A 20,555-nucleotide genomic window follows, 5' to 3' on the forward strand; every position below is an offset into this window, starting at 1 on the left:
GCAATGGAAAATATTTTCAGAGCTAATGAACAATAATTCAGTCCTACAAAAAACCTGCAACTTTGAGGAGTAAGGACCTTTAAGCCAACACACTCAAGTTAGAGAGATGCTGATTCTGACAGATACAATATTGATTCTACCACTAATTAACTCAAATCTTTAGGCCCTGATAACTCAAAAGCACTAGTGTAAATCAACCAAACAAACAGCTATGAACCTTGGATAAAACATTTGATTGCTGAACATAAAGCTCCACTGATTCCATCATCATGTAGCATTTTCACTGTGTGCACACTCTGCAGAAACCCAGAGGAAAAAGGAATCTTCCTGGCACAGAAGTGGAATTATTTGGGAGCTGTTAACCTCTCCCTTAAAGGAAAGTATGAGAAATAAAGCCACAAATGCAGACTTCCTGAATTTTCACTTTCTCTCTGAACTGTGTTGTAGCTACTCACCTCTTCTATTTTTCTCTTCTCCCACGATTCTTCTCCCCCATGTTCCTCCTCTGTATGCCTGCAGCTACAGGATTCCCCCAAAATACTAACTCCAGAATGCAAAAACAGCATCAGCTGTGCTTTGCTCAAACTATTCTGTAGTTACAACCTTATTTACCCAATCTGACAAGAAAAATCTCCCATCTTCTTTCTCCTTGGAAAAGAAGCCTACCTTTTCCAGGATTTCCTTAGTCAAGACTGAGAATGCATGCTCAATGTTCACGTTTTCTTTGGCACTGGTCTCAAAGAATGGCATTCCGTATTCCCAAGCAAGCTGAAAAACAAATGTAGGAAATGGGATGAACATTCTTCAGGAAAAAAAACAGTTCCTAATACTAGCAGCAAGCAATATGAAGGTGTCCTGACTGCTCCATAAAAACCCTAATTGAGTACATGACTGCTCAGTAAAGTACTCTATATTCATCCTCAGTTTATAAATTTCAGGTACCTTTTAAAACATTCTTCTTAAATTTTTGTGTTTTCAAAACAACTTTTTTAACCAATCTTTACTTGCAAATAACAAAAATAAAATCCAGTGGGTCTGTTCTCAGTGTTTTGATTTATTTGCAAAATAAACTGTCTCCTAAGCAATTATTTAGAGGAAACTAATGGAGTGCCTGCAGATAAAAATATGACAAGAACTGTTGAAAAAAAGTGGCAGGATGAAATACAAAAAAGAGATGTTCCTTTATGCTAGACAGAGAGAAGCACAGAGATAACAGACAAGCAAAGAAAACATATGCATGTAAAATGATATTATGGTAAAAGGAAAAGAGAGAAAATACTTAGATGGGCAGCATAGACTTTACATTGGTTGGTTTTCTTTAATTTATTCCTGTTGTCTTATTTCCAGTGTATTTCCATTGCAGATAGCTTTGAGTTATGTTGGCATGAATAAAAACCTTCAACACAATATATATACAATAATCAGACTTCATAGTTTTAGTCAAAATGTAATAAAGATTACACTAGAGGTAAAAAAAATCAAAGTAAGCAAAATGGTTTCCTTTCCAAAATGCTTCAAGAAGTTGTAGTTCTGAAAATAAAGATGAAATCTAACTGATTCATTAGACAGAGACCACTTCATAACTTCATAAGGGATTCTGAAACTCAGTGGACTGCTGTGAACTGTTTTTGGTACTGCAGCAACTTGTTACCGAAAGTTAAGATCATTCAGCTATTGCCAGTACAAAACAATGATGCATAAGGGTTCATAAAGAAAAAGACAAGCAATAAAAGAATACTGGGCTAATAAAGTAGAGAGAACTACTGGCTTGCTGATTATAAAGTACTATTAAATGCCCTTCTCTTTCTTGCGTCATGTAACAGGTTCCTAGAAGTTACCTATTTACAAACTTTGATGAACACAAACCAACCCTTTAAATTGTGGAATTGCAGAAATAATTATGAAAGACAACCCCACTTGAAATGAGGCTACTGCCCACACAGTACTGGGTCAGGCATGGCTTTTCCTACAGAAATGCTCAAATCCACCAACGATGGAGATTCTGTAGCCTTTATAGGACCCTCTTTCATGGCTACATCAACATTCTAGTGCAACTGGTTCTCCTCAACTCCAACCTGAACCTCCCAAGCCAGGACTTGTGTCTGCTCCCCATCTGTTTATTGTCTGTCTCCACTGAGAAGAGTCCATTTCTGTCATTCCTTTAGTGCCACTTCAGCTGTAGCAGACCAGTAACTGCTCCTTAGCCTGTTCTTTACTCAGCTCCCTCTCCTCATGGAATACCAGTACTAGACACCAATCACCTTTATAGCTGTCTGCTGGACCAGCTGCAGTTTCTCAACACCCTTCCTGAAATAGGAGAGCCAAACCTGGACACAATATTCCATGTGGCCTTGTCAGCACTAAGTAAGGGGGGGTAATAATTTCCCCAGATCCACCATCCATTACCCTTCTAATGTAGTCCAACACCTTTAAAGCCATGAGGGAACATTGCTGACTTATATTCAAGCTGGTGCTCATTGGAACTCATCAGTCTTTTGTGGCAGGGCAGTGACTCATGCCTTGGGTTATTCCATCACAGATGCAAATCTTTGCACTTCATGAACTTCATGATGTTTCCCCTGGCCCAGCTCCCAGGTTTATCAAGGTCCCACAGAATTGGTGTTCTTTTGTGTGGTGTGCCAGTCACACCCCTTAACCTCATGTCACATGCAAATCTCCTTCTATCATCAGCCAAATCACCCATGAAGATGCCAAACAATGTGACTGAGGCAAAGCTGACTGCCTATAGTTCCCAGAACCTTCTTCCTTGCCTTTTTTAAAAGACACATCATGGCATCAAAAGGGATCTCTTCTAACCACCATGTTTTCAAAGTTGACTGGCAGTGGCTCAAATCACAATGATGAGCTCTTACAGCACAACTGGGAGAACTTCCTCATGTCTATAGGCACATCCAACTTTCCTAAGCAATTTCTAATCCAAAGCTTTCACACTGCGGGCTGACCTGCTCCTTCCCAAACCATCAGGGACCTGCACAGGCCTGGGAGCAAGCTCTATTTGTGAAGACCAAATAAAAGAAAAATCAAATCAAATAAAAAAACCTTGAGTATTTGAGCCTTCTCTGATCATGTTACTACATTCCTCACCACACCTATCAATGCACCCCCATTTTCTCTGTATGTGCACAATATTGGTCACAGAAGATTAATGTCTGTATTTTTTAACTTCACCCTGCATACTGCTAAACTCTGTGGCAAGCAAGTCCTCCAAGAGTGCAGCTCAGTGCAAAACCCCTCACTGGTCCAGTTGAAAGTATGAACATGTATTTGGCTCCTCCCTGTCTGAAAGACCATAGAAAAGTGTATTCAAATAACTACTTTTTTTCGGCTTTGGGAGCATCTTGAATAGATTCATAACTAAAATACCTAAATACATTTACAAACCTGTGGGAATTATGCTACTGAGAAATGATATTTTATAATATACTTGATAACTGTTTGGAGAACTTGTCTTGAAATAAGCTTGTATCTTACCAACAACAATAAAATAAGTAATGCTAATACTACTTCCTAGCAAAGTGCTGGTGGGATTTCTTAGTGTTGAATCAGAGAGATATGTCTGAAATATTCCAAAAACGTGCAAAGTTCTATTATGTGTGAAAAATCAGCTTTTAAAGTATAAATCAGCTTCAGCTATGAAGACAGCAAAAGCAAAAAAAAGAAAGAGGATTTTACTTGGCTTTTTCTGTTAGAGAGATTGGATAGGAGAAAACCAGCCACATTCTACCAAGTCATATAACCTTCAGCATTTTTATCTTTCAAGGAAATTGATAATCATATTGGGGGATGAACAGAGAAACCCAAGAAGGTTGAGTTAGAACTTTTATGTAAGTGAATAAGAAGCAATTAATACAAGAAAATTATACTTCATAGTGTTAAAATTAAATATCTCAATTTCTGAGTGATCACAATTACATAAGTTTGTACAAAATGAATTATTACATGATTTTGAGCAAAAAGAAACAACAGAATAATTTCTCAGCATTAAACTGAAATGAAATTGTACATGACAGCCACTCAGTTTAACAGATTTTTACAGAAATGCCAATATAGATTATGAGATTCCCAGGGAACCTAGAGTTCTTCTGTGCAAGAGACTGAACAGAACAACACTTAAAGCTCATTCTATCAGGATAATATGAAATATGTAACTACAAACTATTATTTGTCAAAGTTAGAATCAAACTGTTTCCCCTCTTAATTAGGATATTTTCTTCTTTAGAGTGGAAGGACAATTACTGTCTCTCTCTCTGCTAACAAATCTTTCTCCAGCACATTCAGTCAGATCCTTTAGCACTTTTAAATCATATTAAAAGAAGAAGTATTATAACAGAAGAGTTGCCTTGACTCAAAACACGGGCGAAATCTAGAAAGCAGACTCACTGGGGAGGAGGTAATGATTTCTTTCTGGAAAAAAAAAAAAAAACTACATCAAGAGGAATTTTGGTTGCATGGTTAAGGACCCAGAAGTCAGAAAATGTCATGGTTAATACCCTAAGCAAAACCCTACTACTGCCCTCTGGTGCACATGCATCCAGTGACTCTCTCGGTTTCTGACAGTGCATCTTTTGTGTGAGACTACAATGTGTATTTTTCAGCAAAAATATTATCATTATTATTATAAGGAAAAATCATTATTCCTTGTACACAGATATGGTACATTAACACTGAAAGCATCTTGCATGTGAACTGTGAACTCTTAGGAGTGCAATGCGGTCCAAAAGTTGATCTTATTTTTTTAAAGTTTCCTAATCTGGGATTATATAATTGGCAAGAAGCTATGAGTGTGTTTTTCTTTAAACATGAGACATCATGCTTCACTCACTATGCCTGAAAGCATAACAGGAGGGCTAATTCCAAGTTCCAGAGAACACATGCATACACTTTGCAGCAGCAAAATTTACTGGTATATAGGACACGCTGTGCTGCAATATTTAATTATTATTCCAGTTTCTTCTGTCATAGCATGGCCTCTGAATTTCCTCACTGGCTCTCAGTGAGAGACTTTTGCTGTTCGCCTTAGAACAGCACTCCCCACTTATTAAGTTTTACCCCCACCCATGATCAGCAGCTAGAAACTCTACTGCAATAGAGTCAATTATATGTCAAAAACACAATTTTGGGGAGCTGGATATTCAGTATTTGTCCAGTCTTATTCAAGGCTTTTTAAGAGACAATGCAGATCACTTTGCAAAGTGCCAAAAATAGGCTGCCAAAATAGTTCTTTCACTGATGGGTGGTATCAGAAAAAGTATGCAGAATGTATTTCATTCTAATATTCTACATTACCACAGTACTCTGAAAATGCAGTCTATATAAGATTTCTGTTGTAACATCTAAAACTTTTAAGTCCATTTTAACCTTTAAAAGAAAAATTGGTATTCTGAAGAGATCAGGGAATCTTAATGTATTTCTAGCTCTCTAGAACTTCACAACTGTTCTTCTAGAGCCAAGTCCTAATAGAACTTTTGGAATTCAGGAGCTTTTTATCATTTTCAGTTTAATAGCTCAGTCACATACTAAGAAACTCAGGAGGACCCAAAGAAAGTACTAAAGATACCTTTTCTCCTTTCTGTTTTGGAACTACCCGTTCTGACTCCTTATCACACTTGTTGCCCAACAGTATTACGTCCACTTCATCACCTGCTTTCTAAAAGAGAACCAGCATTAATAAATGTCAAGTAAGAAAAAAGCAAACAAAAAAAGCCCTTCACCTAAAGTTCACACTAACCTTCAGCACTCCATTTCCTTGAAAGCAAAGGCTAAATTCTCTCATGACCTTCGTATGTGCAAACATTTTCCACCACTTATTGGGATTTGGAGGAAAACAGCAAGAATGCAAAGAGCAGGAAAAAGCTACTTGGAAGTGCCACGTATAATTTCCAACCTCTTTCATGAGATATAAAGTATATGGTGCATGGGCACCATCTTCTGATGAATGCTCCAGCTTGAGGCTTCAAAGTGACTGGAAATGCCCCGAATTCACAGACACTGCCCTACTAAAAGTAATAGATTCATGGATTAGCATATGACTCTGCTCTACATCCAGCACTCACAAGTAAAAGGGAAGGAATTTGCTGCACCTGAAAGAGCACCTCTCTGTGCTTCACTTTTGCACACAGACAGTAAAATTACTTTCAAAGTGTTCAAACTCAACATAAAAGTCTGATTATTCCAAGACACTAGGAAGAAGGCAATAGATTTTAATGAAGTAAAATTTTAAAACCTCATTGATTTCAAAAGGAAGAAAAATCTACCTTTTTGACCTTGTCTCCTTCTCTGTTCCTCTAATCCACTCGCATGCTTGATGACTGTGAAATGCACTGGGTTTTTCACATCAGTGTTATTTTAAGATAAGTCATTGTAACTCTACGTGACTGGAATAATGACAAGAAAAGGGAGTAATTCTGCAGCAGCATGTGGAATTTGAAAACTGATATTCATTGTGAAAATCATAACATTTAAAACTGCTTTTGGTACTTAAATGGAGGACACTGAGGGTCTCAATCTAAAAACAATTGAAGCTACTGTAGTTGATGCCATGGCTTTTATTCTGGAGGTACATGCTCCCACAGCTTCCCTGATGACTCAAAAGGCCTGGTCTCAGGCTGCAGATCTCTCTACAGGGACTTTGATGAAATCTCTGATCTCTGTCAAATGCTTAACTTTTGTAAATTTGCTATAAGACAAAATCCCCTACAACCATACACAGAAAAACCTCTATTCATTAAAGGATGAGAGAGCACTATTTTTAGTCTGTTTCTACTTTCATAACAATTTGAAGACTTCATCAGTAGGCAAAATTTAATATTAAAGGACACTGTTTCTTTTTTCTTATTCCATTCTCCTCTTAGAATCATCTAGACTTATTTCATACCTACAATTTACTAAAATGAAGTAAACTTCATAAGAGTACAAAGTAGAGGCCTAAAATAATGAAGTATTCTAACCTGGATTAATAGACCAAAACACTGGCTGTTTCGGAATGCATTGAAGTTTCACTCATTAAAATCAGTGGCTCTCCTACATAAAACCACATATATCAGTCCCAAAATAGGCTAAATAGAAAATTAAATCTCATTATGTAATCAACCTTTAATTTGGAAGTATACTGAAGGTTGATGAAGGTTTTACAAGTGACATTTGACTTCACTGCGAAGTTAATGTCTAGAGGGAAATATTTTTATACTGCATGCACAAACCAACTAAATTAATTCTGTAGCTTAATTTCTGTATTAACAGCACAAATTTTTGCAGTAGGAATGTTCTTTCTAAACAGCTTCAAACAATAACAACATTTAAATGAGGTTTGAGGTACCAGGCCTTTCAGGGAGTATTTATTACTACTACCAATCACAAAGTATTTATTTCTGCAAATAACTGCTGTTTCTACATCAATACAATGTATTAATGTATTTTCACTTTGTCTGGATCCTCCACCAAAGCACTTACGGTTCTCCTTTTTTAAAGATGGTATCTTGCAGTTTCATGCATTTAGAAAACTGAAGACTGTTAGTCAAAATTATGTCCATTTTAAATTCTGAAAACTGATTATGTAGGACGTCTTAAAAAATTAAATCAATATGTCTAGGCAGAAGTTTTACCATGTGCTCAGCTGGCATAAAAACTGCACAGATACACTGATTTCAACTGTCCAAAAATATGGCTATTCAGTGCTTCCAAAAGCTTGCTGTATATTTTCATGCTCTATTATTTATAGCTCAGGAATAAGCTTTCCAAATGCAAAATCTATAGCTAAAAAGATGAAGGCTATTTTACAGTTAAAATTCTATTATGCAAGTCAGCACTGAATAAGCTCATAGACTCAGGAAACATTTTCCCCCCATATTATGGAAAAGTACTATTAAAAATCATCAATTTCATCAAGACAGAAATATTTTTTTTCCAGATAAAGTTTTACTCCAGTATCTCAAAAAATGCCAATTTTTGGTTCACTCCCTCAGCTTTTCTTTGCATTTTAACATTTCAAAGTTCACATTTTACTGAAAGTTAAAACAAATATAATCTGAACCTGGAGAATACCTACAGTACTATATTTTGAGAAGGAAAACATCATCACTGTATTTTTCTGAAAAAAATGGAGCCAAGAGATTTACTGAGACTGACCAAGTCTTCTCAAGTATTTCTCACAGCTTGGAACCACCATGTTTTGGCAGAAGGGTTTTTTACCCACTGGGTTCCCAGCCAGCTGGATGTGGCAGCAGCAGGAGCCAGGCTGCTCTGAGCAGTGGCCACGGGAGGGAGCAGCAACAGAGCATCAAACTGAGCAGTGCCACATCCTGGACTCGAACACTGGACACTCACATCACAGTCCCACAGCCTCTGTAGCACACTGCTGACAGGGGCCACCCACCCATGCCCTTCACCCCACTGCTTAATGTCCACCCAGCCAGGGAAATACACAACCTCACTATGAGGCTATTCACAGAAATCAAAAATGCAAAAGCGAAAATATCTTGCTCATTCCTTGTGTATATAATTTATCTGGGGATTTGGGTGGGGTTTTTTTCAAATGTCAGGTCTTTTATTCCTACAGATTTTATTTTCCAGAAGTGCTGTGAATTTATGTGCGTATGAAAAGTAGCAGATACCTTTTCTATGAGAAAACTACACCATATCTGTACTTAGAGACTACTGGAAGAAACTATCCCTTCACTTCTTAAATGGTGAACACAGACCTACCAAGAACGATCCCAACCTCCCCTGCAGCAAACTCCCCATGACGATTATGAGCGCCTTGTATAAAGCTATCTATCCAGGGATACATCTTCCAGAACACCACATTGTCCCTTCACTGCATCTCCAGTGTGTAGCTGTGAAGGGCTGCTTGATATTGATACTCATTAATTACAGTTTGAGAAGGCAACAGAAGTTTGTCTGTAGGTCCAAACAGTGAAACTGAGAACCCATACCTGACAAATAAACTATGGGAATTCTTAAATAGTCTGTATTTGAGGAAGAAATATAGCTTTTCACATTTGAAGAAGATGTACATGGTCAAATATCAAGATGAAGGCAGAGCTGGAGCAGGCCATAAAACTGGGAAACTTCATCTTCTTATTCATTAGACAATGACACTAGAAACCTACCCTTTGCAGTATGAAAAACAATTTGTTAGAAATAGATTGTCCTCATGTCCTCATGAAAGCATCACATGAGCAGTGTTCATATTAGGATTGCCAAACATGTCTCTTCCCACATATTTTCCTAAGTGCTACCTTATGACCTCAATTACAAATGCCTGGTTTCCAGGACTTCGGTGGAAATAAATGACTGATCAAATTTACTTGTCTACTAGTAAATTTAGAATGTATTAGATATAAACCAATTTATCCCAAACCCAGGACTACAGACAAACCAATTTAATAAAATTACAAGAGCAAGAATTTTAAGTTCTAATCAGAGCCATAACAACAAACCTATCTATGAACTGGGACAGTTCATTCTTTTGACATCAAGCTTTCCCACCAGAGGAAGAAAAACTGAGAAGAGTTTCTAGTCAAACTAATTTGCAAACTTGTAAAGCAGTTTGCTGTGCTGCTTTTATTTAAGTATGATGCTGAAATACAGTCTAGTCTCCCAAATGCACCAGAGGAACCAAACCAAAAAAGGCCACTGTGCGGAAATGAGAGCAACTCAATAATTCATACAGTTCATATCCTGGTTGAGGGATCACTCCTTCAGGTAGGACAAATAGAAAGTTAATGTATTAAAAAAACACTAAACTATTGCCACCAAGACTTGCTCAAGAAAAGAAAATTATCTTCTTCATGCAGAAAATTCTGTGATAGCAAACAATTTCCAACACAGAGATAATTATTAGGAGCTGGTATTGCCACCTTGATGGCCACATCAGGAGACTAGCACAATTAAAACCAATTCAAGGTATTTAGAAGTAAAGTATGACCTACCATCTATGTCAGCCATTTTTGGAGACCCAGAAGCTAATGAAGTGATTTAGCTGGCAAGGAAAACTTGCCAACTTCTAGCTAGCTTCTAGAAGCTAACTTCTAGCTAGCTTCTTGAAGTTAGCTGGTCTAGTCTTCCACTCAAAGATGGGCCAACTTCAAAATCAGGTCAGGTTGTCAGGTTGCTCAAGGCCTTGTTGAATGGGGTTTTAAGTGCCTCCTTTAAGTGATCCTCTCTGGGCACCTATTTGAACATTTGAGCCACTCTGTTGTGAGGAACCTTTTGCCAATGTTAGCTGGAATCTTGTTCAAAATATCCTGGAAAAAAACTGTTTTCTGCAAAATGATTTGGTACACAGCTGCTTATTTAATTTTCAAAGGCCAAGCAGCATCAGCCTTTCAGAGCAGGTGCATACAGTAGCTAAAAGCCAGGTCAGCGGATGAACACTTTCACAATTTGGACATAACCTGCAATTATACAAATAAAGAATGGTTTCAGGTTCCAAAGTTATCTTCCTGCAATTACCATGCTCCTAATGAATGCATTACAAATCCAATATTCCTATATTGGACTTGCTAGTAACATCCTAAAATATTAATCTGTGTCTGAGTATATTTTTCTAGCAAGCTTTTAAAAAGTACAGATATGTTACTTAGTTCCCCCTAGTTCTGAATTCAAATTTTACAGTAATACAGACATGGAAGCATATTTGTGTCTTGTACTTCCTTGGACAATAATTCATTTTTAATAGTGAAGCTGCTGTATTCCACACTTAAACTAACTGAAATATAATGAGAACATTACTGGTAATCTGATTGTAATTGCACTGACTGGCCAGTTTTTATAAAATCAATGGGAGTTTTTAAGAATACTAAATTGCTTGGATTGTTGTTTTCAACTGTTGCAAAAATGGCTTAGCACACTGAACAGATTTTTAAAAAACTTTCTGTTTTAAAATCTTTATGTGCAAAGAACCAAAAAATGAGAGCATAATGTAATAACTGAATAGCCTCCAAAATTCCTGTTTGACTGGTTCAGGTGCAAGCTTTACACCTATTAGTCTGGTATTTAGTGAAGTCTGGATTCTCTCTGTTTCCCTTTTAAAAACTTATTTATTTTTTCTACACTTGCATAATTTAAATGGTGCTGTGGCAACAGTCATTTTAATTTTGGGTATTTGTAGGGAATTAAATACTGGTTTACATTCACAGACCAAAGCAAGTGCAAGGAATGTCACCAACCTCCAGGAAGTAATTAATTTTCATGAAATGCCCTGTCTTTTAACAGTTATTGCTTAAAAACATTTCTTTTGCAATGAATAGCCCCATATATTTTCACCAAGACACTTCAGAAATTGATATCCCACTAGGACTAAATTAAATTTTTTATTACTATCTAGCTCTATTACAACACTAATTGCTGGTTTTGAGATTGGTACAATCAATCATGCAATTTACATTCCTAGAAATTGTTTTAGACTGAGTATTTTTCCATTTTTTAAACTTTAAACTTACAGAAGTACCTTCAGATTTTAAGAATCTGAAGGTACTTCTGTAAGTACCTTCAGATTCTTAAAATCTGAAGGTAATTTAAGATTAAACAGTCTAAGTTTCAATACCTTGAGTACATTTACACGAGAGCTTTTAAAATGTCACAGGGAGCAGGCCTGTGCAAGTGTCATTTCCTGACTGACTCAATCAGATCTAAACCTTCATGGTGGCCACAGGAGCTACTCTCATCCTTCCCTCCACCCTGGCCATACAGCCCTGATACCTTCTTGCTGGTTATGGCTGTGCACTGTAGGCCACTGATCCAATCACCCTGTTAATCTAATTGAAGATGACGGGACAATATGACCCCACTGGAGCCAGTGTGAAGCCAGAACAATATTCTATGTTGAAAGACAGATAGATAGATAGATAGACAGACAGACAGACAGATGGATAGATGGATGATAGCTAGACAGACAGAAAAGGATATATGCAGGTAATCTACATTTTCAGTTTCAGGTAACAGTAAAATTCCTATCATACTGTTTGCTGAGCTAAATCTATGTTAGCCATGAAACTGTACAACCAGTGGCATATCTGGCTGTGACTTTTGTTTGGCCAACAGAAGAAAGGCGCACGCTTTTTTTAAAAAAGTAAAAAACAGATGTGTTAGTTTAAAGTTTGTGCAGACAAGCCAATAAGAATATTGTGTCATTGAATCTCCTTTGTAGCACACTACTGAAGTTAGGCTTTGTTACCACTAAGACTTTTAAGATGCCTCTAAGGTCAAGAACAATGATTTACTAGGTTACCAGAGTAATGTTTTTAAAAATGAGATAATGTGCATGTAATGTTTTCCTAAGGGTATAAGATATCCCATATATATACTATTGGATATATGATCATGTGTAATTCATTAATTCAGCTGTATACTGAGGCTGTGAAGGGAGAAAATAATGCATTTGATGGTTTTATTTCAAGCCCTCTTTCCCAAGATGAAAAGCCTCCTTTCCCATCCATCCCCACCAAATCACAAGAGTATTAAAAAACTTGCCTTAAACTTTACTTGATTTTGATCAATGGAGAGCACTACCTTGCTTGTATTCTTACACCACCTTCCACAAACATACTAACTACAAACTGCTGTGCTACTGCTGAGGGGCAATACCACTGCTCCTTACAGCCTCCTCAGGAGGGAAAGTAGAGAGAATGATACTGATCTTTTTTCCCAGGTATCAAGAGACAGGACACATGGGAATGGCTCCAGGTTGTGCCAGGGATATTCAGACTGGACATTGGGAAGCATTTCTTTACTAAGCCAGTGGTCAAACACTGGAACAGGCTTCCTAGAGAGATGGTCAATTCCCCAAGCCAAATTAAGAGGCATCTGGAAAATGCTCTTTATAATATAATTTAACTTTTGGTCAGTGCTTAAGTGGTTGGGCACCTGGACTAGATGATCATTGAAGGTCCCTTACAGCTGAACTATTCTAGTCTAAAACTGCCTTGCCTCTACCTAATAGAGAACACATTCAGAGAGACCTACCAAAAAAGACTTGGAATACAGGGTTAGAGTCAGCTGAATGATCTCCTGTCTAAGGGCTTGCCCAGTCCCTTCACACTGTTTCCAGACACTCATCTTCTGGTCTTCCCACTCTTACCGGTTTACCCTCCTGCAGCTCCAGTAAGTGTCAGACCTTTCTATGAGCCTTTCAAACTCACTAATAGAGCAGAAAAACCACTCAGCTTCTTTTGCTGTGTTAGTTTTCTACCACATTAGGAAGTCAGAGCGAAGCACAGAGGGCTCAGACAAGCTCCAGTGGAACACATACCCTGTCTGGCAGCCATGTGCTGTTGAATCACTTCCCATGTCACATGAAAGCACGTATTCCTGACTGCAGCACCACGAGCAGCTGAGCTAACCAAACAGCCTCCCACCCCACTTCCTCCCTCTTGAAACCATCCTCTCCAGGAATATGCAGCAAGGACAAAGAGGATATTTAATTCCTTTGATCTTGGGATGAGGTAACTACACTGAAGTAATGAAATTAGGAAAGGGAAATCACTGGCTGTGATACAGAATTTTGATATGGAATCTAATTAAAATCCCAGGATGAGCTCGTGCAGATATCTATGCATAGCCACACCAGTGATGAGAGCACCACAATACAGCATGCACAAAGAGGGACTGGAAGCTATGTTTTAGAAGTACTTCAGAAAACATTCCTCCATCAACATGGGCTTGCCTAAATATAAACCATGTTCCAGTTTCAGATGACAGTAATTCTACTATCATACTGTGTGCTGAGTTAAATGCAAGAAATTCTGATTAGAAACATACAGGAACAAGAATACCTCTCATGCAGTCGTTTAAAATGACACATTAATTACCTTCATTTAGTGATCAATTGCTGACAGATATATTTACCTCATATATGTCATTTATCCAGATTGTTATACTTTGAAAACTCTTCAGATTCGTGATGTCGTATACGAGAACAAAGCCTTGTGCACCACGGAAATAGCTGGTACTAAGTGTGTGGAACCGTTCCTGGCCAGCAGTATCCCTGAAGGAAATTGTGACAAATCACACACATACAAACAAACGAACAAACAAAAAAGAGATTATCAGACTGCAGAACCCCCAAGAAAGATTACTTTACTTTAAGGAGTATTGTTCAAATTTTAAATTACGTACTCTAACATGAAAGGAAAAAGAAAAAACACGGATGACAGAAAATCTGGGTGCCAGATATAGCAATTAAAAGGAATACACTGGAAATTCATTCTGTATGGTACAGCCCTACTAGGGAAGCCAAGCCAGTGGCTGAAACCTGAGAGTAATGTCAAGTCCACCATTCCTTCTTTATATAAATAATTCAGGTGATAAAAAGATAAGATGTCAGATGACATCCCTATATTTTGACAACCCCTTTCTCAACTGTGATACAAACAACAACCTGGTTTAGATGGAAGACAGGTTTTGGGAAAAGCCATAAAATATAAGGATATGCTCATTCTTACATGTAATGCCAAAACTTGAGGAAACAAAGACAAATGGGATCCCTCAATCTGCTTCAGGAGATGTTGGCTACAAAGCACCATCCCTGAAATGTTTCTACACTACTACACCAAGCAAGAGGAACAAATGAGACAAGCTCCAAGCTTTGTCCCAGTCCCAGAGACATGACATCACTGGCATGAGTGAAACCTGATGGGAAATAAAATTACCAAGGAAGGTGCATGGCCAGTGGAAGCAAAGTCAGGTGACATGGAAAGAATACAGAGATTCTGTCTGCCATGTAGGGAGAAACTCTGTGTGGAGTTGAAGCTGGCAGAAACATGGGAGACAAAAATTATTTTCAAATATATGAATGGCAAAAGGCAGTGTAGAAATAACATGAGCTCTTTACAGGATGAGAATGATCACCTCACCTAGAGGGACATGGACAAGCAGAGGTGTTTAATGTATTCTTTGTCTTCAACACAGCTCTGACAGACCAAGGGGGTCTCAGCACCCTGAGCTGGAGGACCATGACTGTGTGAATGATCAACACCCAGTTGATCCTGAAATTGTTCTGCTTCTCCAGCTGAATCCCTGCAAACCCATGAGGCCTGATGGAATTCATCTGAGAATTCTCAAAAAGCTGGCTGATGTCATCACAAAGCCTCCCTTGGTTTTTAAGCAGTCTTGGGAGTCTGGAGAGGTCCCAGCTGACTGGAAGCTGGGTAAAGCTGTCACAGTTTTCAAGAAGGGCAAGACCCTGGAAACTACAGGCCTGTCAGTCTCACTTCAGTGCCCAGTAAAATAATGAAAAATATTATTCTGTGAGATAAACCTGCACGACAACACAGTCACTGGCCACAGACAGCACAGCATGCCGAAGTCCTGCTTGTTGAACCTGACTTCCTTCTCTAGAATGGTAATCCACCTAGTTGATCTAGGAAAGCCAACAGATACGATCTCATTGAACTTCAGCAAAACTTTTGGTACTGTCTGTCACAGTACCCTCCAGACCAAATGTCCAGCACAGAGCTGGACAGCCACGCTCAGTGATGGGTGAGCTGCTGGCTCACAGGCTGGGGACAAAGGTTACAGTGAATGGGGTGATCAGGCTGGGGTCTGGTCACCGGTGGGGTTCTGCAGGGCTCCATCCTCAGCCCACTGCTCTTCAACATCTTCATTAACCACTGGGATGCAGGATTCAAAGGGACATCAAGTTTGCCAAAGATACTAAATTGGGAGAAGCTGTTGACTCCCTCCAGAGCAGAGAGACCCTGCAGAGAGACCTGGACAAATGAGAGGACTGGGCAATCACCAACTGCACAAAGTTTAACAAGGGCAAGTGCCGGGTTCTGCACCTGGGATGGGGCAATCCTGGTTCTGTGTACAGACTGGGGAATGACTTGCTGGAAGGCAGGGCTGCAGAAAGGGACCTGGGGGTTCTGGTCACTGGCAATTTGAACCAGCAGTGCCCTGGCAGCCAGGAGGGCCAAGCATGTCCTGCAGTGCATCAGGCACAACAGCACCAGCCAGGCATGGGAGCGGATTGTCCTGCTCTGTGCACTGGGGCAGCCTCACCTCAAGTGCTGGGGGCAGTTTTGGATACCACAATATAAAAAAGGCATTAAACTCTTAGAGAGAATCCAAAGGAGAGCCATGATAACAGGGGAAGCCATACAAGGAGTCTTGGAGGTCACTTGGTTTGTTCAGCCTGGAGGAGACTGAAGGGAGACCTCATTGCAGTCCAATTTCCTCACAAGGGGAAGCAGAGGGGCATGTGCCAATCTCTTCACTCTCATGACCAGTGACAGGACTTGAGGACATGGCCTGAAGCTGAGTCAGGGGCAGGCAGGCTGGCTATCAGGAAAAGGTTTTTCACCCAGAGAAAAACCTTTGTCACCTATTGACCATGACGAAAGTTCAAGAAGCATTTGAACAATGTTCTCAGGCACACGGTGTGATTCTTGGTGCCCTGTGCAAGGCCAGAAGTCAGACTTAATGATCCTGATGGTTCCCTTCCAACTCAGCATATTCTGTGATTCTATGAATTATGCCTTAAGAAAACTATAAACAAGCCTCTATTATTTTTGCATTAAAGCCTGAGATGAAATAAGTGCAGATCAAATACTGGTCAGATAATTCGTACACAGATTTACTCCTTGACAAGTTAAATACTGGTATATAGAGATAATCTTTAGTACTAGATGCCTGGAGAGCCAGGTGTCAGAAGCTCTACATAACCTTTAGAAAAATTTCAAAACCATAAAGAGTGCACATTCCCAAAGATTCCTCTTATCAAAAGTAATTTTTCTTGTTGACCCTTTTGAACATATATTTGATGGGCAATGAAATGTAACATCTTCTTGCTTTGTCACTTTCCTCAATGCTCCTACACAATTAAATACACTTCAAAGGGATCACAGACCTGCACTTGTTTGCATGCTGCAAGTTTTATTGCTAATGCAACCCGGTGACAGCCCTCTTTTTAATGTACATTAGTTGTTGCAAAAAAATAATACTCTCCCAGGCTAAATTCAATTTTTAAAATTTTCTAGTAGGAGCAACTGCACATTATGAAGTCACACAATTCAAAGTAGATGAGATTTTTCACGTCACAATGCAATTTAGTTCATTTCTTTTGTGATACTAATTAAAACTTACCATATTTGAAGTTTCACTCTTGTATCATTAAACATTACTGGCTTTACTTTAAAATCAATGCCTAGAAGAAAAAAGGAAAATCTGTAACATTTCTCATAATAACATGGATTCTCTTTGAAGATTGTTTTTTAACTCTAGTTATCATGCAATTTTAAACAGAAAGTGAAAAGGAACAATACCATAGAAAGAATAACTAGCCAACCACATACACTCAAAATGGAAGCTTTAAAAGGAAATTATTCACTACTGAGTGCCAATACATTGCACAAATACAATAGAAACCAATGCCAATACCAAGCAAAGAAAGGGCAGGTCAAAGCAAAGGTGAAGATACTCTGAAACTACAATTAAGTATTACCATGGATTGGCAAGGGACATGACAGCAGTTTCATGGCCTATGCACAGCAGCACATTGTGCAAATACACTGGTAATTTTCAAGAGCATGGCAGCTATGAGTGGGAAGGTAAAAATGCTTACAAAGCAGCTGTCACATGTGCAACACAATTTTTCTGTCCTTACTTCCAAATCCCTAAAAAAATATCCAGGTGTACATGAGCAGAAATAGGACTGGCCTGTACACATTAAATGCAAAGCCAAACATACATGGGATTTGATTCAAAATTAAGAGGAATGGCTCTACAGGCTAAATCAGATCCAGAAAGCCAATGCTAAAAGCAAGCATTGACACTTAAAATCAATTCACACTACGTACACTACAGATCCTTCCTCAAAGATATTTTCCTTATGATTGACAGTGTTTTCCTTTATTGAATTGTCAAATTAGTACTCCAGATGTGTTAGATGATATCTAGATTTATGAGCTGTTGAAGTTCCAGTTCTAAAATTAGAATCTGCCAGCTATCACTGGTATCTTACAGTGACATATTTTTGCAGAGTAAAGCATTGTTTCTCCTATTACTTCATTGTTTGAAATACCATTTGATAATTTCCATGACTGCTTTTGTCCCCCACTGAAAAACAATTGGGCTTCTTTTGTCAATTATAGTAAATGAAGTTAAGGTAACATTGTGACAGCTGACCATACTGTATGGGCAAAATTCCATAAGATCAGACTACAGCTACTTAAAATGACATTGTCTTTACACCAGTAGTAATGTCATTTGAAGGAACCAAACAGATTGAAAAATCACAAAAATTTTAAGTTGATACCACTGAACTGACTTCTGTAAGAATGTGCAAGCCAAATTACTTTATCAAAGGAAAGTGCCCATGGCAGCAAACCAGAAATGGAGAGGAAATACTCCCTTCCTTTTTACTGACAGATGTATTGTGCACAAAATTTTGACAAGTACACTCTCACATGCATGCACTCACATGCACTTTCAATGCTATTACCATTTTTTTGTGTGTATGTGGTAAGGGACTTGAGGTGGATTTTAAAAATTATTATGATAATCATGTCCTCCACTTGATGAATTTTCATTGAAGCTTCAATGAAAAGGAAAGACGAAATAATATAATTGCTATTGGTAATTAGTATTACACAAAGCTTCCTTGATGGAACTAATATTGTCAGAAGGAAATGTGATTTAAGTAAAATTTGCTCATGTAAGGTGAAATTCCAACGTGATGGAAAACATTTGCTCCTGAAATTCACATGGTTTTGTTTAATTATCTGCATTATTTTCTACAATTGATGTTGAAGCAGTTGAGAGGGACAGAGTATACACTGGGAGGCTGGAATGTCACTTACAAATGGTGCATTGGGAACACAGCAAAAAATTATATTCCAGACAGGGATTACCACAACTATAGGGAAAAGTTCTTATTTGACATACATTTTAATAATAAATTGCTATAAGCTTTTTTTAAAAAATTGTAAAAAGGGAAGCAGAGTGCTGAATCAGACTAAAACTTAATCTAAATTAAAATCAGGCATATTGACTTCTTAAGTCAACTTCAAAATTTATTGACCTAAAAGGTCAATGAATGTTAGTGAAAAACAGAAGTCAATATGTTCTGCATGCATGAATTGTTCATGTCTTTATATGAAATTTCCAGCAAACTTAGCAAATTGGAAAGACAGAAAAGAAAAATGAGATACACAATGCCAAAGACAGCTCACGGATTTCAGATGCTTTTAAGGCCTACCTGGTATATAACCTGATCAACATAACAAAGCAAGCATTGATTACAGCTCTTGAGATAAATGTTATTGGAATGCAACAGCATGTACTTGCTTCTTTTAAGCTGTCAAATAAAACCAAGAAGGAATGATGCTGTGTGCAAGCTCTAATTCTGGTTATTTCCAACTTTTATAGCCATGAAAATTTATTTTCTTTATATTCCAAAGAGTAAATAATGCCCATACTAGGACTGAAGCACCTTAAAGACAATTAAATCTAGAAAGCATAAAAATAGTGAGCCACAGGGTAATTCAGCTGTGAAATGCCCCTCTCTTCCCTCCCTCTGGCCAACTGCAGAAGTCCTCTTCAAAGAGGTCTTTTGCAGCTGGCCTGGAAAATCACAGAACACTTTGCACCCAAAAAGAGTTGGTGGGCTCCCAACAGAAAATGCTCAATAACATATGCCTATCCAAAGAAAATGCAAGTTTGAGTAGCTTAGCAGGACACAAGAGTGAAAACATGGGCAGAGGGTAGTGAATGCCCTTGTGCAGGTTCTACCCAGCCCACTGCCTGTCATACAGCATCTCCAACTCCAGGAACAGGGAAGCAGTTCCTAGCAGCTCCTGTGCCCAAACTGGGCAAGGGCTCAGTGAGATGTGGTGGGTTGTTACTCCTGTTACTCCTAACCCATATTTAACCCCTCCTAGTTGCTGGTGCATTACTTGCATCAGATTCTTTTCTGAACACGTCAAGCAATGCCTGAAGAGACATGTCTGAGCAGTCACAAGTACTGATAATTCCTGGTTTGCTGAAAAAAGAAACTCATTGGATAAGATGGTTTGTTAGTAAAACAAAGAGTGACAAAAATATCCAGTTTTGTTAAAAAAAATTAGTATGTGGATTGCTACTGGCATTCTTAACACAAAGCACATTTACCTTCAATATGGTTCATTTTTGTTGATTACTTTATTCCCTTCTAAAGTAAATATCTGGGAATCTACATAGACTTTTTAATCCAAATGTTGAAGTTTTACCGCTTTCAACTATAACAGATTTGGGAGGACTCACAGCTCTGCAGAAATGTTTCTCACAGAAAACACAGGTGCTGAATACAGCAACCATAACACAGCAAAATAACCTCACAGCCTGTGAGATCACAGTTCTGTTCACTGGTATACAAGGAGGTCCTGCTGTTCACAAACCTCTATGAATTTATAAGCAATACTATTGTTTAAACAAAACCATTTATTCTTTACAATCTATTCATAATACAATGCATCCACCTTATGATGCATGTAAGTTTAATTAGAAAACTGTAACTGCTGATAATTTTTCCAAACTATGTCATTGAAGAGGAGGAAGGG

General features: G+C 38.3%; 1 protein-coding gene across 2 annotated transcripts in view; it reads right to left on the reverse strand.

The window, feature by feature from the left end:
* LOC132077235 (ras-related protein Rab-10-like) overlaps positions 1-20,555 on the reverse strand; it is a 32,136-nt gene that overhangs the window by 8,853 nt on the left and 2,728 nt on the right. Inside the window, exons 2-5 of one of the 2 annotated variants that reach the window (XM_059478767.1) lie at positions 17,104-17,164; positions 13,867-14,005; positions 5,579-5,668; positions 667-768 (exon numbers count right to left, since the gene is read on the reverse strand). In XM_059478767.1, the coding sequence (XP_059334750.1) occupies positions 667-768; positions 5,579-5,668; positions 13,867-14,005; positions 17,104-17,164 (392 nt within the window). The remainder of the gene's footprint in view (positions 1-666; positions 769-5,578; positions 5,669-13,866; positions 14,006-17,103; positions 17,165-20,555) is intronic. The other variant, XM_059478776.1, reaches the window with a different exon arrangement.

The sequence above is a fragment of the Ammospiza nelsoni genome, chromosome 1 (assembly GCF_027579445.1).
Source record: "Ammospiza nelsoni isolate bAmmNel1 chromosome 1, bAmmNel1.pri, whole genome shotgun sequence".
Taxonomy (NCBI): Eukaryota; Metazoa; Chordata; class Aves; order Passeriformes; family Passerellidae; genus Ammospiza; species Ammospiza nelsoni.